Source organism: Pterocles gutturalis, unplaced genomic scaffold, assembly GCF_000699245.1.
Source record: "Pterocles gutturalis isolate BGI_N339 unplaced genomic scaffold, ASM69924v1 scaffold14638, whole genome shotgun sequence".
Taxonomy (NCBI): domain Eukaryota; kingdom Metazoa; phylum Chordata; class Aves; order Pterocliformes; family Pteroclidae; genus Pterocles; species Pterocles gutturalis.
Genome location: NW_010123288.1, coordinates 25,455 through 52,848, shown reverse-complemented (window position 1 = coordinate 52,848; position 27,394 = coordinate 25,455). Strand labels below are relative to the sequence as shown.

Here is a 27,394-nt window from a genome sequence, read left to right as displayed (position 1 = left end):
GCAAGCAGTGGAAGCAGTTTGCTATCAGTGGTCTAGAAGCAACCCTGAGGATTTGGGAGCTGGGTGGAAATGTCTGAGATGCAGAGGGTGATTTTTTCCGTGATCCAAAAGGAAAGGAGCAGCAGGGATGAGTGACTCACACAGTACTTAAATTTACCATGTGGTCACTTAACATGATGAATCGGGGCCTTTAATGTCAACAACAGAGAGCTCCTTTAATACGCCAGAACAGCCGTACTTATGCTCTAAAACCTCCCTTGGTCTCACCCCCATTAAATCCAACAGGCCTTTCCCATCAGGGACGAAGTTAAATGGTATGCAGCATAAATATTCTATTGTAACCTCCAGAGCAGCTAATACACTCTAAACCTTTTATAAAATTAGACAATTTGTATGCCAAAAGCTCACTTCAGACTTAAGTCGGTGCTTCCAAGTAAGTCGTCAGGCTGCATAATATTTACTGAAGTTTAGTAGCACGGCATATTAATGACACGTTTGAGTAAAAGACGCAGATGGACTTTATTCTTGCTAAAACCACACAAGTCCCAAGCTGCAAGTTAATGAGTTGATCTGTTCCTCTGAAGCAATTTCCCACAGGATGGGCTGTTTGAGCCCACATCATCCTACAGTTTTTTCTCTCAGAGGGTGTTGGGATGAACGCGATACATTTTCTGCGGCACACACCAGGCACGCTCAGCTCAGGAGAGCCCATTGGAAAGGTTCTGCCCTTATCCCTCTACGAGCTTTGGAGGCAGAGAGGAAAACATGTTCGGCTGGGGACAGAGGCTTAACCTGGGCTCAGAACACCACAGTTTGAACCTGGGCTCTGGATGCAATTCTAGTTTTTAAGGGTGCATCTTCTTGCCCTTGTGTTTTCAGTGCTCATCTCTCTTCCCCCCTCCTCCATTTCCTTCACACACATTTTCTTTCCACATTACTGTTCCCCTTACTGGTCTTTTCTCAGCTCCCCCCTTCCTCTGAGCAATTTGTCATGATCACTGTCCTCAGGAATCTTTAGCTTGTCTCTTTTATTTCAAATCACCAGCCTGTCTCTGTCTTCCCTGCAGAGTTTCCTGGGTTTCTAGCTTCCTTTCACCCTCTGCTTTTCCCTCCTGCTCTCTGTGACACTCCTCTTGCTCCCCACCCTTACTGCTTTCCACACACTCCATCCTCGTTTCCATTTTGCTCTCTTAGCTTCTTCCTTCTCTTTCTTCCCATCTCTTCTTCAAATTCTCTTCTTGTTTCACAACTGACAGACCCGCACTGCAAATATCCTGGAAAAGTACCATTTTGAGCTTTTTATTGGCAATCCCAGAACCACTGTCTGTTCTCACCCCACTGGGGGACTCTGGACAGGCCCCATTTCCCTTGGGCTCACGGGGGCAGTTTGGATTCTAACTGGAACAATTTGTCTCCCTCAAAGCTGCGTCCTCAGGGACATGCAGCGAAAGTTAATGACTTGCTGGTATCCAACAGCATATTTATTAAGTTGCTACTACAAGATCACTGGTAGAAAAAAAGACCTGAAGGTAATGTATAATATTAATAGATTTTCAGTTACAAGTTACACAAAAGGAATCCAATATGTCAACTGTCAGGCCTTTCCTACACAAGAAACCTCAGCAGAAATCTTGCTGGCTGAAGCATAACATTTAATGCCTGTTTAGAGTAAAAAGGTCTGCAAGAACAAGGCACTACTGTTAGGATATGAGAATTAACAATTATCTTTGCAGCCTGCATCCAACAGACAGTTTAATTTTGGCTGTGCCCTTGGCTGGGTAAGTTTTTGCTACAACTTCACACGACATTGGGAAAAACATCCCCATCTACCCCGTGGCTGCAGGCGATGGAGAGGGAGGGGAAGGGGCTACAGCAAATTGTAAATGGCCAAAGAAAACATGGGGGCAGCTGCCTTCCATGGCCTCCTGGGGTGATGGGATCTCCAAGAGGAGCTCACCGTGACCTTCCCAGTGAGCTGGTGCCTGGGATGCTCTGAGGCGTGGCAACCTCTGCACCCTGCAAGGCACAAGCTTCTGAACCCGTGTCCCACTCTGGAAGGTTTCTCCTCTGGTCAGTTGTACTGGTATTGGGGACAGGGGACACTTTGCTGGCATGTTGCTTGCTGCAGGCAGACCACAGTGCTGCTCTGCTCCAGCGCTGACCCCGGGACTGTGCAGAGACCAGGTCACTAACAGCGAGCTGAGAAGTACTTGCCTTTTCTGCAAACACTGGGTTGCCAGAGAGCTCCGAGAGGTGCAGGAATTCTAAGTGCAAGGTGCCAAATTCTGCTAAGATGCTGCTTCCAGCAGATGCCCAACCCCAGCTCCAACTCATGCCACTGCAAGGAGAGAAAAGGGAGACTTTATTGCCAGGAAAACACAGCCAAAGCCTGAGGTCCCCCCACCGCCCCAGTGCAGATCCTGCCTTTGCTATGGGCATGCAGCACACACCAGGTGTCAACGGGGGCCGCGTAGAGGACGTACACGGATTTTAAGGACTCTGTCATGGAACACTTCTAGTGGATGGTCTTACCAAGGATTGCTTAGGATAGGGCAAACACACAGATGCACAAACTGGCAAACTGCAGTTTTTGTGGGAGAGTAATCCCTCCTGGATAGATCAGCTTAAAGCAAACTTTGGAAGAACGTGGAAAACCTGCCCTACACAGGCCACTTTGGGATAAAAACATGTCTCTAAGTAGCCTGGGCTGAACTCTTGCATCTCAAACATCCCACAGGCCCAACAAGGCTGCTATTTTATGGAGAATCCAGACTGTCCCTGAGCACCTTGTTTCAGCAAGATCTCACACTTTTTATATGTACGCGACAGCGACATTCCCAGCGTGTGCCTGGGGATGAGGCGTACCGCAGCATCAGCACTAGGGGAAAGATGCCATTTGGCAAAGCTGACTGTAATGAAAAACCACGGGGAATCTTAGCACCTGCACAGGGCAAATCTGACTCTGAAAGCACCCCACTGGCGCTCATCTCATGTGCCTTGCAAGAACAGGAGGGTCAGCATGAACTACAGAAGGTGGCCAATGCTGTCTGAAGCAGCCAGTTATACAAAGTGCCTCTGCCTCTACTTTTGACGTACTGGGATCCCTTTTCAGTTCCTGTTTGTCTCCTCTCACCCTGCCAAATCCATGCACACAGAGAAATCAGCCCTGAAGAAAAGCAAGGAGTTGATTCTGGGGCTGAGGAGGGCATCACTTCTCCCTTAAATCTCAAAGAAAACCACCCAAAGGACACGGGAGGGCAAAGGTTCTTCCAAGCACCAACAGCCTCACCCTTGGATCTGCTTTTACATTCGACCACTTCCTTCTGGCATCCCACTGCTACAGAGTACAGCTCTGTGCCTCTCTGAAATCTGCACAGACAGAAAAATATTCCATATCCTTAAGCCTTGGTCCCAAAACAGCCGCTGCAGGTGCTGGCCCAGGGAAGCATGGCTGGGCCATCCGAGAAGTGACGTGGCTTTGATTTTCCTGTCTCTTTGGGAGCGCTGTTTGCGATTGATGCTGATGAGGTAAGAAATTTCCAGCGCTGGGGGGGCAGGGGTAACACTAGATGGCGTCTGGAAGCTTGGCTATTAGAAGAAAAAGGTTTCTGTTGTTTACAGGAGGCTAAAACTAATGATCTTTCAGAGGGGGGAAAAAAAAGTTTCCCCTCCATGTGATATACAGAAAACCATTTCAGGTCCAGAGCTGTTTGTTTCGCCTCCAGACAAAAAGAGCCATTAAATAAGCAATATGTTCACGCTGTTTCAAATTGCTCAGTCACTGCCAAGCATCAGCCTTCCCTGCAAACCGTCAGGAGGTTGTTATCGCCAGCAAATACTGTATGCAGTGAAAATGGGTACCCCAATGACATGGAGTGTTTATGGCAGAAATCTCCCCGTGCGGGCAGAAAGGTCCTCCGGTCCGACCAGGTTAATGCTGGTATTAATATCTCATAGGACGTGTCTGCTGAACTGGGCAGCAGCTGGCCCCGGGATGGGAGTGCTAAACAATCCCACCGTGTTCTCCTATCTATAAAGAGTGAATTATTTTTTCGTTATTTACTGCACTGAAGGGATGTTGTAACAAATACGATCTCACAAACAGGAACTGCCTTCTGAGGTGGTTCAAACGAGGAGTGCTTGAAGCAGCCAAATGGGGCCGTGTTTGTTGTGACAGCGGCTACGTGGGGTCACAGCGGCTGGCACAACCCTCCCCCAGGAACTTCCAAACACACAGCCAGGCGAGGACCATGCTGCTGGGAACCCAAGCCCTGGGTTACAAATCACAGTAAAACCCACGGAGCGGTGGTCTGGAGGAAACAGAGCACCTCTGCAATGTGTCCCCGGGTTAAAGAGCAGCCTGAAATGACCCCCCTGCAGGAAAACATTTTTTCAGCATTACAGACTGGAGAAACTGGCTCTTCAGCTGCCCTGTTTTCCAATATCTCAGAGGAAACTACCATTTTAAAGGCCCTTGGTCTTCAAAACAAAAGAAAATGCCCAGAGATCTCTTTATCCCCCAGATAAGTGGGTCTTCTGTAAATGCTGTCCAGTGCAAGCATGGCCTGACAACGGCTCTGTCATCTCCTTCCCCCACAGGAATCCACAGCAGCAAACCAGTGCCAAGGCAAGAGAGACCAGGAGAGGATGATGAGGTGCATCTGGAGGTGCAGAGGGTTTAGGGGGGTGTGAAGGAGATCAGGGGCCAGTGACACAGAGCAGGAGGCATGGGGAGAGAATTCACAGTGCAAGACACAGGCAGAGAGCACAGAGCAGCTTGGGAAGACAATGGACCCTAGGACCTGGCAGAGAACATGGCAGCTGGACCAGCAGGATGGAAAACAAGCCTGTGCGAGATACGATACAGCGCCTGTGTGAAAACAGACGGCCACAGGGAAGCACATCAGCGGAGAAGGGACACGAGAGGAAAGGGTGGTGTGAGGTGGTAGGAAGAGATAAAGCCAGCTGGCTATGGGAAGAGCTGGGGGGGTGGGTATTGCTGTACTTGGGTCCTCAAAAACGTACACACAGAATTGACTTAATGCCAGCTTCTGTTTTTTTTTCAAATTTCTGGATGTCACTCTTAACCCGCCCCCCCAAGCTACCACCAACAAAAGCCTACACATGCTGCAAGTCTCTCCTCCTTCTGAGATGATGAGGTCTCTCTGGAATTAGCACATCCTTGCAAAAGTAGAATTGGAGAGAGAATTCCTTCTTGGCAAACTCTTCTGGGCTTTGGTTTGACCCTGACACTTGGGGTGTGCTCTCACAGCATCATCTCACTCTCCTCTGCTTCCACTTCCACACACCACCTCACACTGAATAACTCCCTTCCCCTTTGGGTTTACAGCCTCTGGCTGTTCATCGCGTTCCTGCAGTAGTCAGGCTACAGATTTAGCTTGCTTCATCTTTGCTCCTAAATCAATGGATACTCTGAGCCCTCGCAGCAGTTTCACGGCCCTGAAGCCAGAGCTCAAGCTGGTAATACGGGTTCTGGACTGCGGGCTCAGTGTTAGTTTGATTTTCTTTGCTCTTAGTCAAGGTCATCAGCAAAACATTTTGGGAATGTCTAGGCAGACACAGTCTGTTTCAATTGTCTTCACAAAGGGCAGGGGAGGGTTTGGCATTTCTGTGAAAGGTTAGTCTATGCCGAGCCTTTATCAGCCACAGAGGAAGTCTCTTCTGTAAAAAGATACAATTAAAGTCATGGTGATGGCTCAAATTTTCACGGGGATCACGTGCAAACAAGACAACTGAAGGGTGACAGTGATATTTGGATCAGTGTGAGCCAAACATCTGAAAGTCTTGCACTTCACAGAGACACGAGCCAAGCAGGAGATTTGGGCTAGGAGATGAATAATAATTTTCATGGCTGCTACTCCGAGTTTTGCAAGAGGTGAGGATGAAAGGCTTTTGTTAACCCACATTTGCTGCTCTCTCTGTTTCAGCCGGCATGCAGCTTTTACCCTGGGGGATTTGTCTGTAGGCATCAAAACGAGCCAATGAGCCCTTACTGGCAGGGAACACTGTCTACTGGCAAGAATCGGAGACTGGGAGTCCAGCCTCCAGGTTTGCCTCTGTGTGCTGAGAGACCTTCAGCAAGATATTTAACCTCAAAGCTCCTCTCCAGCATGAGAACACCACCTACCTGACATGAAATGTTGAGGCTCTAAGTGAAGGATACACACCTGGCTGAGTGCTGCTGGCAGGGAGAAAACTAGAGGGTCTGTATACTCCCCCTTTTCTAGCCGCAGAATTGTCAGCCAGTCCCATGCAGTTCCTCACCCAATTTTTCCAAACATGGAGCCTGGATAAATTCACATGCACCTAGTTGGGCATAGTGCAAAAATCCAGAGAGCACCGCATGCTATGTGCAGACTACAAATAACCTTTCAAAGAAAATGAGAGTGAGGAAAATGCTATTGCAGCAGGGAGCCCTGCCAAGAGGTAGAGGAAGAAACTGCGGATAGCCCAAAATTAATAAAACACAGCTGGGTTTAACTTGAGTCACCTGCGATCTCTGCCAAGGCACCTCTTGGTTTTGAGTTGGCAAAACAAATGACCTCGAAGAATCTGCACTAGAGGGGGGCACCTCTGAGGAACTGCTGCTGTTCCTGCTTGAGTCCTGGTCTTTTACAAACATTCAGTAATAAAATGACATGCTTGTAAGGACGTGTGTCTTGCCTGCCCAGATTTATGACGCCACGTGGGATACCAGTGGGGGTGTTAAAAGCTGGCAAAAGTTTTTCTCCAAGTTCCAGAGCTTTACTCTTGAACACCTGTTAAAAGAAGAAGAGACAATAAATATTTGATGGGCTGCTTGTGAATACTAGTCACACTGGATTCTTTCAAATCCCCCTTTTCAAACACAACATTATAAAAAACTACAAGTGCTGCACTGTAAGAATCTACCATTTCAGGTATGCTGCTGCCCTACTTCCACTGCACAATAGATCTGAACCAGAAGTCATGCTGAACTTTGGTATCCATCTGAATGTCCTCTGAAAACCAGCCCCAAGTTTCCTGCAAAACCCTCAGCCTGGATGAGAGCCGCCAGAGCACCCCAAATACCTCAGCAGCAAATTTCAGTTATCTGAACCGATCCAAAGAGTGTCCTTTGAGGTCAAATTCTTCCCTTTTCCCAGGGTGGTAGAGGACATAAGGAGGTGCAATGACAGAATTAAAATCAAAAGAAATCTTTCTAGGGTGAAGCACTGTTAGATTTACAACATGGGTTTGTCTAGCTTGTGTCACCTCCTGTTGCAAAAAACATGATTTCCAACGAACAATCTTTTACTTGCAACTCTCTTCCACGAAGGATTCATGGTTTCAGGGCTAAGCTGCTCCTTTTCCATTTTTAATGCCTGACTTTTGGGCTTTCAAATCAAATTATAGCTCGTGGCCGCTTGCAGCACAAAGCCACCATACACAATTATTTAGGGACAAACTGATACAAGCACTAATCTTTGCTCCAGAGATTAGTCCTGATCAAGGGAAGCCTGTAAATGACTTAGGAGATAAAGCACAAGCCTTTTACCTCTAGCCCCCCTACACCAGCCCAAGCTGTCAGAGTAGTTCTTACAAAGCAGGAATTTATTGCTCTAAAAATACAGCACTGAGGAAACCTGAGCTCTCCTGTGGGCTTCCAGACCTTTGATACACTCACAAGGAGGTAGGGGTTTGGTTCAGAAGAGAAAGCAAGAGACGGGGACTTGATTTTTGCCTTTCAGCCTGGTGACAGTGGGTACGTGACACACACTGCCCTGGCAGCTGAGCATCACTGCTGACTGCACTTCAAGAGGTCACTGCTGGAGTTTTATGGTTTAATGTGGTTTCTTTTTGCTCTGTTGATCTGAAGCCTGTTGAAGTTGTGACTGAGACAGGCCCTGAGTCAGGGCACTGAGTCTTTGAGAGTTTTCCCTGGAGGGAAATCACAGGGAGAAGTCATTCCTGGAAGTCATTTAAAATGCAACTAAAGGAACAGAGCTGCTCCTGTGACTCCACGGATCAATGGTGCCACTATGCAGTGACGAGCTGTCCCATCCTATTATGGTGGACAGCACCCAGCCACGGTCAGGGTACGGCACGGGGGCTAAGCTCTCATTTAACAGCCAGTCTTACAGTTCCTTCACTCACAAAACTCCCCCTTGAATTAGAGCTTCTGCTCGCCTAAGACTTCCAAGGCAAAGGAATAATCTCTTCATCTCCCTACAGCCAGCTGTAAAATTCCAGTCCAGCCACACCACAGAGCAGATTATGGCATTAAACCCTGGCCTCTGCCGGGCTGCAGAGAAAGAAGGGAAGTGGAAGCGAGAGCCCCCTGCTGCAGCCAGGACTCCTGGGGGACGGGAGCACCCACTGAAGGGCTGCGCCGCCACGCCACGGGAGGGGCTGGGACACCTAGCCCACACCTACTGTGCAAGGGGACATTTTGTGGAGCTGTATCCCTTTGTCACACGAGCTGGCAGGATACAGGTACCCTGCCCTGGCAGACCTTCCTTCCCTGTGCCCAGGGGGCTTCATCTTGGAAACTACTGCAACAGAGAGACTGTCTGCGTGGGGTTTGGAGCACTGGCCCTCCTTAGTCCGAGGCAGAATCTGGAAGGATGTTTGATGAGATATTACCTACGTTCAGAATTCAAAGGAGCAAATGCAAAGACAAAGATCACTGCAAATGGCATTTCACTGGGGAGCAATGTGTCCAACTGAAAACACGTCTCGCTAGAATTGCCCACGGGAGAAGAGAACCTTGCAAATGAGCCATGCACGGTGTATGCAGGGTAATTATGCGAGACTTAATTAAAGGAACATTAGTGGCATTTCGATATTCATAAAAATGATAGGTTTAGCCTGTTGTTATGGAGGGATTATCTGATGCTCAGAGAAAAGCTGCTGGAGAAGCCTTTCAGTTCATTATCGGTGACTGTGTGAGACATGCAGAGCTGCTGAAACAAACCTCTTCTCCGGTTAAGTAGTACGTGGCCAACAGTCCTCCAATGTAGCGGATGTTCACCTCAAACAAGGATGCTTCTCCGTTCTGAAAATACATAATGACACACTTGACTGCAAAGTCTGCGCGCACAAATGGCAGCGAAGGGGAACAGATTGGAGGCAGATACTTGAGTCTCCCAGCCCTCACCCACAGCGTAACGCAGCTTTTCGTCAAAGATCTCACAGCGCTTTATTTGCTCCACAGTGACAGGTGGAGCCTGAAGGGAAGAGAAACACCCAAACCGTCCATTTATCACCAGCTGACAATATGTAAATCAGCGAGGGCAGACGTACTGTCCATCCATCCCATCCTGTCTCGGGTTATGCTTTGCAAAAAGCTGTGAGTTACTTTAGGGGAAAAATCTGCCCCTTGAAATGTTTTATTTAAAGAGAAAATTGTACAGCCACATGGAAAAATTGCTTTCTCCATTTTCTTGGGAACAGGGCAGTGCGTTAGATGGACGTAATGCTCTTCCTGCATTAGGTGGATATTTTCGGTCATTCAAGGACTCAGCCCAGCCTCCAGGCTCAGAGCGGACCACAGCCTATAGGGTGACTGTCACGGGCGTGCTTACGGGGAGACAGACTGCGTGATGGCCATGTGCCCCCCACCACAGACAGCAGACACAGATGGATATGGTTCACTCAATCTCTCAAGAACCCACTCACCTGGAACACGTTTTGCTTGACCTGCTCAGGTGATGATCAGCAAATGTCAAAATGATGGCATTCAAAATGTGCCTTTAAAAAATACCCACTCCTGGCCATTGAATCTGCGTGATAAATGATTCCTGCCCAAATGCAAATGAATAAAAGCAAAACCCAGAAAGATCTTCCACCAACACAGTAAGGAGGGCAAAGCAACGGGGCACTGGAACCCCCGGACTAGCCTGCCCTTCCAAATACCTGCAGCTTACACACCAGAGCAAGTGCTTCCTGGGGACGATGACTGAAATTGCATGAGAGAGATCATGGCACCCAGTTTCAAACAGAGCCTGCGGGCCTTGGAGTCCCTGCCTCACTTTTCTGGACTATTAGAGTTCCCTGTACAGAGCCAATTTTTAATTAATTTCCCTCCTTCTCTCCCTCTGCTGTGCTTTCTGACTCCACCGATCAATCCATAGCATTCATTCTTGTCTTTGCAGATCAATCTATTCTGCAGGCCAAGATTAAAAGCTTTTATAAAATCCAGATAAATTATCTCCCAGTTGATTTTGTCCCTTGTTTATTGATTCAGTAACGTACTGAGAGCATTCACCAAATTTATCAGATGTGGTCTTCCTTTTACGAATACATGAATGCCAGTCGTGCCCTCCCAAATGATGCTTTTCTATAAAGGCAGCTGCACGCATTGTTCCCACGGGGAGAACAATTTTTCACAACAGACAACTAGGCTGGCATTAAAAAAATAAAAGTTTGAACTGCACTCTGGTTTTAACATTCACCGTACGCCACTGATGTGACCCCATCAGCTCCCTCAAGAGAAACACAAGAGCTGGCTTGGAGACCAGTAGTCAGAGCTGTGGCAAGCTGGCCACCAAGCAAGATAAAGGACAGCATCCTTCACTTGATAGCACAGCTGGTTTGATAACCCAGACCAAACCACAAAAAACATTAAACACGGAATCTCATTTTCAGCCAGGCACTAAAAAAAATAAAAATCACTGCACTGAGTGGTTTCTTCCCCCGCAGACTTTCTAGTTCCCCTCCCCAGATGATTCTTAGAGAAGATTGTGATCAGAACTGGCCAAACACGCGGCGTTCCTGTGACACAGGCAGGCATTCCCAGTAACCGACTCACCACATTCAAGTCAAAGCTGTTCTCCACCCACTTCTTTGCTTCTTGGAATTCCTCCTCGAGTTCCATGATGTACAGAGTATCCAAGGCATCTACCACCGTCGCTCCTCGAAGGCCTCCTGCATTGCAAACAGAACAGCGTGATGAAACCCGGCACACGCAGTCGTCTTTAGCTCTAGACCCATCTGCAGGAGCTGGGACGGGCAGCAGCTTCCAGTCCCGGTACTGGGGATGGCTGGATGGGATCCAGACTGGCCATGGTCTAGGCTAACAGGACTAGTGACATCTGCTACCCAAACCGGGCTGCTTTGCAGAGCCTGAACTTTCCAAGGCCTGACACTGCTGAAAGATTATCCCCAAGGAACAGCTCAGCATCACCAGATCAGCAGCTTCAAGCCACCAGTCACGACTGCAAGCCTTGGCCTTGTTTTCCACTCTTGTCTTGGCCAAAGTGGTCAGGCAATTCCAGCCCTCATCTTTGTTCAGCTGTAAACCTAAACTCAGCCTCTTTCTAACCCAGGTACAAGCACAACCCTCTCCTCAGTGAGGGAATTGTATTTTTATTGTGCAAGAGCATCCAATACAGGACTTTCACCGTTCTGCCCTGATGCAGAGCTTGTCATCTGGGGCACAAAGTACTTCTGCACAGTGCCATGACCCAGGGCTTCCCAGGAATACACAAAACACAGCCTCATCTGGCAGCAGAGAGACCAGAAACTAATCTCGATGAATCCTGAAGAGACAGTGGGTGACTTTGGGGACAGCTCCCTTCCTTTGGCTCACAGAACAGTCCCTGTGAGCACACTCACCATATCCAGCAGATGGCAACGGGACACACGCAGACGAAGCAAATGCCAACCAAGTACTTGGACCAACCATGTCGTTCATGTAAAAAAATTGCACGCCAAGTGTTGTCTTACGCAAATGGACTGTAGGAGAACTTCCAGTGAGACAAATGCCGTGCCATGCCAAGAAAACTACGCAGGGTGTGCAGGCAGACAATCTCGTAGCAGTTGAGATGAAATGAAACTAGAGATGTTAACAACTCTGGGTTTGGAACATCGCAGTGCTAGAGAGTGATTTCTGTTAGGGTTCCCCAAAATTATTCCTAGCATGAGAAAGCAAAGGGTGTGAAGACCATCACCTCCCTGAGCAACTCGGCAAACACAAACCTCATGTGGAGGATTCCAGTTTGGCACCATCATCAGTCATCCCCCTGCGGATGTAACGCAGCGGGGACACGGGCATGAAGCCGCCTCTATACGGGTGTCAGCGAGCTGCACGTGGGGGCCACACATACACACGCTGCTCAGCTGCAGCCATGTTCCTGCCCCGAGAGCCAGACCTCTTGGAGTCTCTGGCAGCAAAGACGCTTGGATGAGGTTCAGGTTTTGTTTCTGCAGGAGAAACTGCTCGTACTGGCTCTGTCCCTGTCACCCCCCCTTTCCAGTGTAACCACAAAGAGTCACGCACACTACTCGTGCCCAGGGGTTTTCCTGAGACGTATTTCTGTTTGGCTCAGGTCAGTTCCTTCTTCTCACTATCAGACTTTAAAATACTGCCCCAAATTCCCCCCCCTTTCTCAGCCTTTTATTGCATGCTCTGACCAGCTCGGCACTTTTGCAATACCTTCAGCGTTCCTTCACTTCCAGTTCTGCTTAAGAGAGGAAAACCCAGCTGGATGCACTGTGGAGGAACTACTGCAGAGGGCAGGGGAAGGCAAAGGTGAGTCAGGGCTCATGAACCTTAAGACTTTGGTCTTTTCTTATTAAGGACAAAAAAGCGACTGTGTCTGATGTACGTCATCCCCTTTCCCCAGAGGAGAAGTGCTCAGATCCACCGATTTCACGCAGGGCTGGCGCTTTCAGCATTCCTCTCCAGTAAGAAAGGCATCCTGCCTTATTTTGTTGATGTTCCAAGATTGCAGTTTTGACACTTTTCAGCCAGTCAGCACATCATTGCTTTAATAAAAACCCAACCAAGACTTTACTGCTCAGCTACAGATTGCTGGCTTTCGGATGCTGTCTGCATCAAAAACAGGGGCTGTGGAAAAGGGATGAAGGCAGTGGAGGCAGCCTCTGGAAACCCATTTGCTCCTGCAGGCTTGCAAAATGATCAGCTAACTGGAGCTATCTCCAAGAGTGCAATAGATGGAGTCAAACGGCCACTAGATCAACTGGTGGCTTCTAAAAAACCAACCGAGACGATGTTTGTATGGCATGTTTTCCAAAAGCACTGACCATGAAAAACAACATCATCGCAGTCAGAGCTGCTTTTATCAGCCTTAATGATTCTTCAATATTAATGATGATGTGATTCTTCTACACTTTCCTATTAGCAAGGAGACAAGCACCAGCTCAGAGCAGCACGGACGCAGGCAAAACATTTTAAAACGAGAAGGAAAGGCAATGCTGCCCGAGGCACAGCCCATTACTGTGATATTCTGAGAGGAACACTAACAGGCTCAATTTAATTTGATGATATAATCCACAAAGCCTTCCATAATCTGCAGAGAGACAATGAGAAAAGTTGGATTTGCTCAAACTAAACAGAGACAAAGAGACAATAAAGTTACAATTTTCTGCGATGATTAATTGAAGTGAAAAATATTGCTTGAATTTACAGAGCCTTTTATGTTTTTAGCGAGTAAGGCATTTAAACACACGAAATGCATCGGGGATTAGGAACATGCTCGGATCTTTGCTAAAGCATAGCCCGGGGTTGCTTAGCTTTCCTCCCCTGTATTTGACAAAGTGGAGGGCAAACCTTGCTTCCCCGCTGGTTTGTCTTTGTGGCATTTTAAACATTTGTTTTAAATATTCCCCTCACCGCTCTGTATCTGAAGCACTGCAGGCTGTGTGTTTTGTACAAGGATCTCGTTGATGTTTCCTTTCTTCTGCACCAGCTTTGAAGCAACTGCAAAATGCATGGCTGACTTTTTTTTCCTGCAGCTAACAAAGTCTATCGCAATACCAAGAGCTACCGTGCCAGCTCCGGCCACCTCGTGAGAATGATAAAAAAGATCCTCCTTCCCCTCCACACCACGCAGAGAGCAAACCAGGACATCACCGCTGTGTCTCTGTCACCTGCCAGGACAGAAAGGACATCTAAGAAGGACCTTGACGCCCCTGCGCGCTCTGGTATGTTACATCTTCACTACAGGAGCATCTTCATTCCTTCCTGCTCAGACTTTGCTTCATCAGACCACGGCAGAGCTCGTGATACGATGTCCGATGGCTCTGATTGTACTCAGCTGTCAAAAGATGGTGCTGTACGTACCCTGGCATGTTTATTACAATATCTATGCACCCATTGAGAAAGGTGGTGAGATTTGCTTGACATGCTGCTTACTTGGAGAGATGCTGAAAAATAATCACCTTTCCAGATCTACACATTATAATGTGAGGGATGTAATCAAAGGGGAACAGCTTCAAAAGGAAAAGGAATCAAAACCCACTCTGTCACTTTTGACTCTTGCTGACACTCCCCTCTCTAAATTCCTGGTTTCAGCCTCATTGTACTCTCTCTGAGAGAGTTTTAAAGTAAAAACCAAGAAACCCTCAAAAGAAACCCTTCTGAAAGTACCCAGAAAAGGCAGCAGTGACTTCTAAGCAGGACTCTGTCTGAGATTCTCCCTGTCTCCACAAATCTAAGGCCCCGTGTGCTATAAAAAGCCTCCCTTCATCCTGCTGCAGAACTGGCCTGGAGCAGAGATACACCTCTCCCGGGAGAGGCAGGGTCGCCGCGCCGATGCCAAAAGGGCAGGAGAGTCTATCGGACACAGCTCTGGGGTCCACACCAGCTCCTGCGCTGCCCAGAGAGAGCCCATGGCCCTTCTGAACAGGAAAGAGGAACCCTCCACCGGGACCAGTGGGAAGGACCGGGACCTCAGGCAGAACCAGGGATGCTCGTCCAGCGGCGTTTCTAACCGGAGGACTTCATGGCAGCTCTTGTGACAGCAAGTGGCAGGGTCTCTGCCTGGAGTCTCATCTGTGAGAGAACAGCAACGCCCCAGAAGAAGCAGCTCGTGGCAGCAGGACAAAGGTTCATCTCTTCTTGAGCTGTACCACCCCGTCCCGAGCCACAAGTGTATTTGCTCTTTTGTGCACGAGAAGAATGGAGACATCCATGGAGGCAACAAGGCTGCTCTGTTCCTACTCCCACCCACCCAGAGGAACCAGCACCCACCCGCTCGCTGGTGAACACTGCCACAGCAATCACTAACAAACGGTACATTAATTAACACAATGCTTGTGAAAGGTGCTGAATGGAGCCCTCCTCGGAGAGGAGACGGCATTGTACACACACCGTACCCCCACGGCCTCAGCGGGAATGTGCTGGAACGCCGCTCTGGAGGAACAAGACCCTTCAAGCGGTACAGTCTCAGAAGGTCCTTCATGGGCGTTAGTGGCAGTGCTGTCTCAAAAACCCACCGATAAAGCCTGTATCAGCTCGTTCTAGTCTGGGGTAGATAATCTGAACAGAAGGACTCATCCACTTCTCCGATCCCTAACTCATCCCTGCTGCCTGCTAGCTTAGGGGTTCATTAAAGCCACTCGCAGCAAGAGTTTATAAGACAAAAAACAATTCCAAAGGCTCATTAGGAGGTTTAATGTGTGCTCACTGGGCCAGAAGGGGAACACGTCGGAAGACGTACGCCAGTCTCAACAACCAAAGAAACCAGGGGGTACAAAAGCCTGCCAGCCTACTGCAGCACCGACCCGAGGCGGGGAGTGCCAGCCGGCGAGGGGCAGCTCTCTCCGAACCCACTACAGAGCACGGGGCAGAGGAAAAGAGCTGCCACCGCAGCCTGGGGCTCCTCTGACCCCGCACAAAGATCTGTATGAGCCCACGGGCTACGGCCAAGAAGCGTGGTCCCGAGCACAAGCTGAACAAGGATTGCGAAGGGTGAAAAGCTCCAAGTTAGGTGAGTGGGGACCCTACGAGTGACAGCCCCTGGCACAGCAGGAGAGTCACCCATTTGCACATGTCCCACAGGCCTGGTCTCCAGCTCCTGGCGAGTGGGTGGAGGAGAGAAGGAAACAGCTTTCTCCTCAATGGAGAGTTTAAAGGGAGGCCATGAGGGCTGATCAAAGGTGGGGAATAGCTACCCTACCACCTGCCAAACACCCAAGGGCTGATGAAGGCTTGAAAAGCACTGCAAAGCGCCGGGCAGGCACCCAGTACAACTGTGGTACCAATCACAACTGCTGCTGCGTCTGTGAACTTCCTTTTAGCTACCCAATATCTGCAAATCAAACCCACCAATTTAGGCAGAAACAGGCCAACCAAACACTCCAGCGCCAGGTACACAGCAGAAACCGCACGTCTGATCATTAGTAGAGCAATAAGAGTTTACATCTGACTCGCTGAAGCTTTCACGAGCCACCAGTGAAATTCAACTGATGTGAACACTTTGCACCCACCCAGGTTAACAACGAGGGACGGCCACAGGTCGTGTCGGGCTGGAACACGGATCAAGGCGTTGCTCAGCCAGCACAGCTGAGCTCCCCCGTTAGAAAGGGCCCAGAGGACGGGGTCACATTGCTTAGGAAGCAATCTACTGAGCGAAAGACGTGGTCTCCACACAAAGAATTGTCTTTTATCCATGGCATTATCCTGGGTTTAGCTCTCCTCCGGTCTCTGTGGGAGCCACACAGAACAGGAGACAGTCACAGCAGAGAAAGCCACAACTTTTCATATGGCTTCCTGCAGCCAAGGTCAAAACCTTCTGCTTGAAAGAACCTCTGCCTCCACCCTCTGCACCCACCCTGCAGGCAGCAACAGCAAACGGGGTAGATTTCTTTTAACAGAAAATACGTGACTGAGGAGTGAGCAGGGACTGAAGGAAAGGACAAAAAATTAGGAAAGAGGGACAGAATCAGACTGTGAAGAAAGAAAAATGAAAAACAAAGAGACTGCAGGGCACTTGCAAGAGCATCCAGGATATTTTCAATGTGGTCCTTTGGCATCAGAAAATCGATTGTGTTTTTTGCTGTGGTCAGAAAATGGTTTGTCTTCCCCTGCTCTGCTCCTGCTCTTTCAGTTCAAACTGCTAAAATGTTGCCCATAACCGAGGAAATTATCAGCCTTCTGGGCCGTGGAGCTGGAGCCTCATGCCACCTTTTCAGCCTACCCAGCTGCTGTGGAAACAAAGCCCCACCGTGCTCCTTCCCGGGGGAAGAGGGCCTGGGGTCTGTCAGCTGCTCTAATAAGGTGTCAGTGACTCACTGGGAAGAGAAGAGACAACAGTCAGGCAACAGAGTGACTCACTGGCAACAAAGCACGATTCATTTACCTTCATCCTACCTCAGAGGGTTTCTATTAAATAGGATGCAGAATAACAGCCCCAAAGAGAAGAGACAGTTTATAGCACACAGACCTGCACCCGCTTCTCCCAGTGGCTACACAAGTGGCCTAACCCCAGGACACGTTCAGCCTCTGGAGCTCAGCAAACATTTGATTTTCTAGACAAAGTGGAGCAGCTGTGATGGGAGGGACAGAGAGAGTCGCCTTCCCTCACTCCCTTCTTCCCAAAATAGCCAACTTGGAGTATCATAGGCCAGATATGAGACTTGAAGGGCTCCCAGCTGCAAGTCTGTCCCTTGAGAGTCTTTAGAAAAGCTGTGAAAGTGATGCTTCAGCAAACGAGTAGCTAAGAGTGGGGTATTTAATAGCCTCTTCCTCGGGAAGGACAAATGCCTTTTACCGATGGCTCTGCCCAACTCCCATAGCTGCTCTGTCTGGGGAGCATGATGGCTTGCAAGTGCGTGATCTAAAGCGCGGCTGCCCTGCTGCAAAGCCAAAATGCCGCAAACATCACATACATCCCACGCAACGAGGCAGTCTCCCTGTCTGAATGCTCACCAGCTTTGCTGTCTAGGTGCAAGGAACAAGGAGGAATTTAGCGCGTGCCTGGATGCACTGCCTTTGCGAGGCTGGAGATGGTGCGAGGATTCCCAAGCAGCAGGAGACACAAGTATCTTCACCAGCTTTTCAAACACTACCTCCCTGATGTCAGGGCTTAGCTTGAATAAAATTCTTCTTTGAGCCGTATCACCTGCGTTTAGAGAGCCACATGCCCCTGCTGTTGGTGCAATGCCGCTGTTATGAATCGTCTGTCGCAGGGATGGATGGAAGCCTCATCTAACCTCACCGACACTCTTATTCAGCAGGCAGTGCCAAAGCACTAGAGCAAGCAAAGAGGTTAAGAAATATCATCTCTAATGTCATGGAGGAAAGACCCAGGGGGCCTGGTCCTGCCATTTGGCAAACAATCCTTTATGAAGTTTCTCAGTGAACAGAAACCAAATCCTTCATTTTCAACAGAGCCATTTAAAAAATCTGCACAGTAATGCATTGTGCCAACGCTTCCAATGAACAGCACAAGTCATTAGGAAGCTATCATACTTAATCTTGCATATAGCAGGACTGTTTAAATGCCGCAGAACAGAGAGTTTCAAATAGCTTTTTGCTAACTTTAATAACCAATTTAACAACTGAAAGGTAAGAGTGAAAGGGGGAGGAATTCAGATCAGCGCAATGTAAACCTAGATCAAAAATGAAAGGTCTTGACTCCCACTGTTCTTGTGTCAAATCATATTTGTCAAAACAAAAATTAGTGCTGAAATCTTGTTTGGAATAAAAATTAGGATGCAGTTTCTATGAAACATGATGAACTTGTTAACTGTTGAGACACAAAAGGCTCCAGTTGTTACTGGTTATTTATCTTCACCTCTTGGGGTGCAGGCGACGCTGCGCAAAACAAGAACTGAAAACACTGAGATCCCTTCTTCTGGTTATGCTGGTACTGAAGGCTTCAAAAGACTGAACTGGCTTTGATTAAAATCAGTGCCTTGTTAAAACAGGAGTTTGAAAAGCGACCATCACCGAGTGCTGCTTTTCTTGTTCTTTTTGGTTCTTTTTCTCATTGACAGTGCTTGGAGCCCAGACTGAACTTTTGACATTTATCCAGAGATTTGTGCGAGAAGCCTGGGAGCTGGCTGAGACCACGTCACCAGACAGCTTCTGGGTGGTGGCACGCTGTCGAATTCTGGGGGAAATCTACACAGAGACTTTGACACAGCTCAGGATTATCTTGGCAACAAAGTAAACTGTGAAAATCACTGCACAGTTTCTTGAAAAATCTGTTTTGCAGCGAAGATGTGCCAGTGCTCTCTGCAGAGTGCTCAGGGTTGGGAAGAACAAGTGTTTGGGAGGCTGGAGCTCCAGGGGTAGGCTCTGGGTTTAGGCCAGAGCTCCCTGCCTGCTCTGGGCCTTATTTCTTCTGCCAGCAAAAAAGCAGGAGGCATTTTCCTCCGAGTTTAAAAAGAACTGAAATAAAGATAACGAGCTGGTTAGAGAAAGAAAAAGATTTTAAAATCCACATTCAGGGAAAGTTTTAGCCTGTTCTACTCAGTACCAGCTACAGCACGACAAGAAACAAGAGTCACCAGGCAGCAAGGCACACGCTGCCCCTCTGACCCCAAGCAAACAGCCCCTTGTCTCCTGGCCCGTTCCCTCGCCAGCTGCTGTCTCACCATCTCCGTCGATCGCATGAGTTTATCCACCATCATCTGACCTGGCATTTCTGTCTCCGTTCTTCCTAAGCTCCTTGCACTAGCCGTTCATCTTCCCCCTGGAATAGGGGGGAATCACTCCCACCAGTTTATTTTTTAACTTTTCCTTTCACAGTTGTCCTCAAGCACAGAAGCCTCTCGCTAGGTACCGGGACTGGAAGACACACTCCAGTTCCAGAGGACGTTCGCAAGCAGAAGGACAATCTGCTCACGTTACCCGGAGGATCAGTGACCTCTAGGACAGGGCTGGTGCCATTTGTTCAGCTGACATAAACAGAAAATCCAAATGAAACTAGGAAACAGGCTACAGGCCTTTTCAGGGAGAAAGAAAATGTCTCAATTAAGTCTTTACAATTGTCTCACCACAATCCGGCCCTTCAGCCGCCTGTGGCCGCTACCCACCTCCTGCAGCTGAAGCCTGCAAAGCCAACGCCACCAGACCTGAGCTGCAGCCTTGCCACTGTGTCTTATTTATTGAGGTTTTTGTCTGTGAACCTGATAGCTGTAACAGAGTAACTTTATTCCCTTTATTTAAGGTAAACTAAACAAATCACATCTGAGCAACAAGGTAGCAGGAGAGAGAGATAAAGCGGACAAAGAAGTGGTCCAAGAATTAGGAAAGATCTATTTCTTTTCTCATCAGCACATTCTCCTGCAGACTTAAAAAAAAAAAAGTCCATTAGCTTTTGAGCAACCTCATTTTTCTTTGCCTTCCAAATAAACCACTGCACCTACACTTCAGGGACCTCATCAGAAAACGCTCCATATCCAAGGCTGTTTTCCTGTCTTCTTTGTATTAATCTTCCTCACTCTCCTCTCCAGATATTGTCAAAAGGTCACACCCCAATATTCTCCCCCCCATGCACGCTCCCTGGATGTAGGCAGCAGAGCAGAACCCACCTTGCAGCGGCTCACAGGCAGCTCGACCGAGCAGCACGCCACGGGCGGCTCCATCCTCTGCACTGATGGAGCCTTGGGGCAGCACGCTGGGACTGTTGGGGCTCCCAGCTCGCTAACTGCACCAGCTCTGGTTGGCTCCAGAGTCTGCCTGTCCCTGGCACTTGTCCTGCCCTGCAGCAGGACAGCAGGGGCAACAGACATGGGGGGAACTGTGCCAAGCCCCCACAGATCCTCCACCACCCCAAGACACAAACCATCCTGGATTTCAGCTTGACGTGCCACTTCAGGATTCCTGATGGATCTAGCTCCAGTAGCTGGCAGAGTGATGGCCATGCCTTGTAGGCTACTGACTGGCCACTAACCTCGTCAGCTATCAATTATCTGATCCCAGAGATGCTAATTGTCTTGCAGTTCTGGAAGAAATACTTAGTGGATCCATCAGAAACCCTAGACACAGGGCATCACTCAATGCCAATGTCACTGCCACTCTACAAGCTTCAAACCCAAATCAACTCAAAACCTATCCACCACTGTAGGGCGGGAGGATAACATCATGCTTGCCCCAATTACAGAAAGGTCGAAGTGCTGATCATTCCCTCAAAAGATACTTAGAAAGCACCTAATCCTGGAGCACGTGGCTCGGAAGAAGCAGAGACTATGGTACATCAGAGCGTGCAAAGAGACTAAAAGGTAACAGCACCTTGAAGGAGCCACCTGCCAAAGAAGGACAACCCACCTCCCACCCGAAGGCGAGGAATTTTGAAGACTGGCATTACGGAGATCGCCCAAGCATCTGGCCCATGAGACAGCTCAGTCTGTTTCTCGTTGTCAGCAGGAGCGGTCTTCTGAGTTCATGGAGACTGTGATAATGAATCACAGTCCCACCTGCACTCCACACTGGGTGTCAGCGTATGTGCCGCACAGTTCCTAGGTAAATCTGGCACCACGGAGAAGCATCGTGAAGTGTTGGCTTTTAGGTTGCTATGATCAAATTTAATACACAATGTGTTCCAGCTGGGGAAGAAATAGCTTTTTTGGATTACAAACCACTCATGTTTTTCAAATATCAATTTCCCCTGAAGAATTAAGTCTATCATTCAAACTGAACTAGCAGTGGCAGCTCTCCCCTGAACAAGTGATTGGTGAGAGAGAGAAAAAAAGAATTCGTGCTCAGTTAGGAATGTGGCAAAGTAGACTGTATCTAGAGGAGATCAGGCTGGTGGGAACAGGTTAGCAGTATTGTTATTATGCACTGGGGAAAAAAAAAAGAAAAGAAAGGTGTTCAGCATAAAAATGAATTGCTTGCCACAGTAACAGCCCTTCAGATAGTTCCTCCTCCGGTGGAAGGGAAGAGAAGACATATGACAAGCACCTACTGCCAACTGACTCTTAAGTATTTAATATTTGGCAGCAGCTTCCCAGTTTAATCCTCTTCTCCCCAGTTTCTCTAACCATCTTTCATCATTTAGCAATCCTCCAACAACAGGCGCTGTCCCGTCACTGCGTGACTCCAAGCCTCCTGGAGCTCAAATCAAGCTCTCTCTCTTTGCAAGTGTCATAGAGGAGGAAGCAGTCGGACTGAGCCTCAGGAACACAATCCTCGATACAGCAGAGATACCGCAAATCCACTCGCCATGTGCATCCCATCCATTTCCCATGACACACAGATTTCACTGCAGGCAGACTACGCCGGCTACGGAGAGCTCAGCGGAAAATTGAAAGCAATAATCATTCAAATGCTCCTTCGGGAAAGAGGTTTTCTCCTTTGTTTGGGCAACAGGGCTCAAATGTCAGCGAAGCAGAGGTTATTACTGCTGGCAAAGATGGTAATTGGACAAGCAAGGAGTAGTTCCGAGAGGAACAGTTCAAGAAGGTGAAGCAGAAGACAACAGCAGCAATATGGGTGGGGCAGAATACTGCTGGTCTCTTCTCTTCTGGATATTTGAAATTAATTTCAGACTGGTTAAAGGTAATCTGATTATATACTATTTATTGCTCCTTCACATGCCTCCTCGAGGACTTGCATCATTTAATGTGAGGGGTCCCAACAGGCCTATTAAAACAAACACACACATCCTACCTGCAACTATTATCCACGGACTTGGAGAGATGCAGGTAGCGGTTAATGAGCAGAGACTGCTAATTCATCTTAGAATTCAAAGGAGAGACACTTTCTTATAATAACCAGGAAGAAGGTGCCCTTCTATCTTCCAAACACGCTTCCCAAAAAATGGCTGTGGCAGATGTGTTATGACAGCACAGGAGAGAGATGCAGCTTGTTACTCGAGCTGGCATTTTTTCCTCGGCAGAGACGATACACTCTGGAGGAGCTCGGCAGAACAGACAGTGCTTTCTAGTTTGGGTTATAAAACCACTCATCCCTGGTGGGGTTTTATCTATAGTCCAGACAAGCAAACATCACCTCCCACAGTGTGTTCACAGAAATGAGCTGCTCCTTAACACAAGCCCAAGTGTGAGAGCAGAATTCAGATATGCAGAAGGAAAGTGCCCTTTGCCTCCAAATAAAGTTCAGAGGATTAGCTGTGCTGTTCAGCGTGCGACAGGAGGGGAGGTGCTGGGCTGGACACCTGCTATCAGCGCAGATACTGCTGAGCACTCGAGTTCCTGCTCAGAAACTGAGATAAGGTCCCCGATAATCAACGCTGAAATAATCTAAATACATTTTATTTGTGAATGCAATGGGTCAGAAGAGTGCCAACGGTCCATTACCATGTCTCAGCTGATGAGCAGGAACACATTAAGCCATGGTAACTCCATCGCTTGGAACCATCTGTCTGTATTCTTCCTTTTCTCTCCTCTGTTGTTAAAGTCACACCACCAAGAGCCCGGCTGAAAGACTCCAAATGCTCCCCAGTATGTTGCTTGACAGGATTAGATATCAAAATAATCTTAGCAATAGTCTGAAATAACCAGGATGCAATTCAATAAGGACACACAACGTATTCCACCCCGAGGGAAGAACAACGAACCGTGAAGCATAAGGAATAGACGGTTAGGCAGCACTCTGCAGAGAACGATACCCAGGCTGCAGCAGAGCACAAATCCAGCTCAAATCAACACTGTTAGAACGTTACAGAACAGCGCGGACCCCAGCCCAGGACAGGCAGGCAGTCTGTGTCACACGCAAGACAGGAAAGGACTCCTGCACTCTGCTCCCTGCCCGCAAAGCCTCGGCCGGCCAGAGTCCGCTTCAGGAGACATTTGGCTCATCTGCAGAGTTCAGAGGGGAGCGACGGCACTGAGGCAGCGGCCGGGGAATGTGACCTACAATTACAGCTGGAAAGGTCTGAGGCTGCTCAGCCTGGAGGGGAGAAGAGCAAAGGGAACTTGGCAAAGACACAGAGAGATGCTGCAAAGAAGGAGATGGAAAACCATTCTCCACATCCACGGGGAGAGGCCAAGAAGTCACAGCGTAACTTTCGGCAACAGAGCGAGGTCAGCCACCAGCGCAAGCTTAAAATTGTCAAACGCTGAAACAGAATGCCCGCGGTGACTTTCCAACATGGGGTACTTAGGGATGGCTTGAGAAGGGAAGCACTAAATGACCTCTCACTGTTCCTTTTTTATTCTGTGATTACTCACTAAGGTGAATGAGAATCCAGGGCTCCAAAAAGCCTCGTGAAGCTGCCCCTCGGAGATGCACCGGAGTGATTTGGAGGGAAGGAAGTGCTACACAAAATGCTTTCTGATGGCTCCATTCCCTGCAAACCCCCAAAGCTACCTTAGTGACAGAGTACATCACAGTTACAATTTTGGATGTACACAGAAGTCAGGAAATTAAAAATGCTCTGGTTCCCACAGCAACCAGGATGCAGCCTGCCAAGAGAGAAGGAATGTTCTAGCCTAGTCAAAAGGTGTTAATTTTAATGCCCAAAGGCGACTTCCACTTCCAGCTGCCTGAAGGCCGCGGTGAAGTCAATGAAAGCTCTCACGTACGGGGAAAAACTCAGTCCTCAGTTTCTCCATTCCTGAATGATCTGCTCTTGCTCGCAGAACACAGCACAGGGACTGGAGATGAAGATGTGAGACACAGAAATCAGGGCTGCTGCGAAGACCGTCACCGGGAACGCTGTGAGCTTGGACCACGCTGCACTTCAGTATTCACGTGGTCTGTGCTTTCCCGTCCTCCAGCTCTGCGAAGAAGTCGTATCCCTGTGTAATCATGTGTTCAGACAAAAGCACCGTGGCGAGGAATAGGCGTAACTTAGGTGTTCTTAATTGCATGTTTGTATCAGAGCAGGGCTATTATGGGTATATTGAAATTGGTATGGAAACAACCTCTGCCTTCAGAACTCTCTCTTGAAACACCTTCGTTTTCCTGCACTGAGGTTTTTTCTCTCCTTTTTTTCTTTTGGGAGCTGCATACAAAGTGTGTTAGGGTGCAGTTGATTTTTTTGAGAATAAAACATCAGAAGAAGGATGAACAATTTTAGTAAGTCCAAAAAAATCCTCCCTGTTTTTCACACTGATGCCTCAAGCAAAGGCTAAGGGATTTTCTTCAACTTCCAAAAAATTCTCTCTAGAGACAAGGACAATCCTGAGAGGTTAAGAGAGAGTATTTTTTAAAAGTATAGAGGTCTTCAAATGACAAATGCCAGAATATTCTGAACACATAGATCCAACCTTGAAACCAGTAACCAATCTGAAAGTTGACATCCTATGGGATGACGTTAAACCTACTGATTAAGTGAGATAAGAGACTTCTCTCGTCCCAAAAGGCAGCAGATATGAAAAAAAAATATTGGAAACAAGTACCTGGAGAAATTATAGAAAAGGAAATTCTGTAGCAGGAGCCATTTGCAAAGCGATCTCCTGAAGGCAAATAGAAAAATGTCAAAATTTAACACTAATCCAGATGAATACCTAATGAGATACATAATGAAGGTGGCAAGAAACTTAAGCAGTAGCACAAAAAAAAAAAAAAAGAGAAAGCAGTTAAGTTCTAAATGTGAAATCTAACACAGCAAAGCCAGTTCTGAACCTGCCTAATCTCTTCAGAAGTTTCAAGAGTGGAAAAGGAGTGACTTAAAAACAAGGAAGAGAAATGGGGTTTTGCTACGCAGTTTATAGCTACCCATCTCCTCGGAATAAACAAGGAAAAGCTAAATACAGAGGGATAAAGATAAATTCTCAAGATATTTCCAGCATGAAAAGGCATGGCTAAAAGTACATCTTTTAAATATTCTTAACTTGCTCTGCTTTTTTTTACGCAGTTTCTGGTAGCGTGTGTCAGCAGGTGGGTTTGCGTCTGCAGCAGAAACTACGCAAAGCAGCCGACTGCAAATGGTGGCAGGAAGACAAACAGTCTTCAGCATTCCTGAAAGATATTCTGAACAAAGCAGAGATATCTGTGTCGTCTGGAGCTTCACGTCTGGTATTCAATTCTGTACATTCTGTGTTATTATCAAGTCAACACAGAGGGGTGCCATTGAGATCCTTGGAGTGGATGCTGGATGTTAGCTCAAGCCAGTTGGAAGCTCCAAACCTCCAGCTCAGCTCTTGCTGTGGAGTTGCCACCAACACCTCCGTAATCCAGAGAGGAATCGGTGAGCAGTCCAACTACACCCACTCTCAGTTGGCTGCCTTTTAATCACACGCTCAATATCTCTGAAGATTAGACAATTATTTCCGCATAATTAGTGTCCGGAATGAGGCACAAACAACCTCCATAATGGGGTGATTAAAAAAAAAAATTCAAAAAATTTAAAAAGAAGAAAAAAGTTTAAAGACAAGCTCACTGTATTTTGAAATACAGCCCCCAGAGTTTGGAAAAAAGGAAAAAAAAATAGTTACAGCATGGATCGTTCCCCTGTCTACATGGTAACGGGGCTGCTCATGCGTGGCGTGCTTCCTCCACACCGGTGTACGTTCTGCTCCTCAGCATCTTGAAAACAGGTCCCAAAGAAAGCTCTCTAGTCACAACATCTCAACCTGATTTTCCTTATTTTTCTGCTTTCATTTGCTACTTTAATGTCTGTTTTTTCTCTTTTTTTTTTTTTTTTTTTTTGTTTCCTTCTCCATTTTGCTGTGCAAAGCAGTTCTGACAAATCCCAAGACACTCTCCTACTTCTAGGCCTCATTAAACTCAAAACTCAGTTCAGGGTCAATGGAAAGTTCATGAAACTCGTGAGGAAGCCCGGGATGATGAATGGTTTTACACTGAGATAATGTGAAGCTTGCTCGGTTTCCTGCTAAAGCCAGGCCCAGACCGAACCCTCGCTGTCCAACCTTTGCAGCTGTCCCCGTGTCCACAGGGCTGCACGCAGATGCGCAGAGACACCGGAACGTGCGTCTGTGCTTTGCATCTTCGGCCAAGGCTTTTCTCCACTGCATTTCCTGAGTTTGTTTTCTAAGATGTAAATCTCAGCTGAGGGGAGATGAATGTGTTCGGTTCAGATCAAAATTTTTTCAAGACGCGCTGCCGCAGCGGAGCTGGTCAGGTCCAGCTCAGCCCCAGAACAAGGCTCTGGTAGGAACGGTGCCTGAAGGCCCTGGGCCACTACAGCTGACATTTAACAGCTTTTGCTGTTTAAACTTTTTAAATGAGTATTTCAAGCTGACAAGTTGCTACCTGTCAGCTGAGCCACTGTAATAAGCTTAAACCTCTCCGTGTGAGGTGCAGGGCTCGGCGGAACCCTGGTGCTTCAGCTGACGCTTGAAGCAGCACATCTGAAGGAAGCCACCGCTGCTGGCACGACCCAAGGTGGGAGCAGAGCGGCAACGGGTCTCCTGCGGTATTCATGACAACCTCGGGGTCTGGAAGGAGCGATCTTTGGCAGGGGGAAAAGAACCCCGTAACGGGGATAAATGTCAGCTCTAACATGAATCATGCAACCAATCTCCAACGAGTTTGATAGGTGGAGGATATCCTGATTCATTTGACAGGAAATAAGTTTGTTGCTACAGATTTCAGTGACAGCAAAAGCCAACGTCAACTCAAAATACCCTTCCTGAAAATAATATTCAACTGGGTAGCATTATACATAAAAAAAGGAAGATGATGCCAAGGAGCAACAGTGTTCCAGCGACATTACAATATATTCATTACAATATGTTTTCCTCTTTAAAGAGCCCATGGAGCCAACCATACAATGTCATGTGCAAT

At 47.8% G+C, this 27,394-nt stretch overlaps 1 protein-coding gene across 1 annotated transcript in view; it reads right to left on the bottom strand.

Moving 5' to 3' along the window:
* The window catches only part of MAN1C1 (mannosidase, alpha, class 1C, member 1), a 40,559-nt gene that overhangs the window by 8,379 nt on the left and 4,786 nt on the right, over positions 1–27,394 (bottom strand). The window contains exons 2-5 of the mRNA XM_010077855.1: positions 10,793–10,908; positions 8,957–9,037; positions 6,685–6,779; positions 2,215–2,338 (exon numbers count right to left, since the gene is read on the bottom strand). Of these exons, the coding sequence (XP_010076157.1) occupies positions 2,215–2,338; positions 6,685–6,779; positions 8,957–9,037; positions 10,793–10,908 (416 nt within the window). The remainder of the gene's footprint in view (positions 1–2,214; positions 2,339–6,684; positions 6,780–8,956; positions 9,038–10,792; positions 10,909–27,394) is intronic.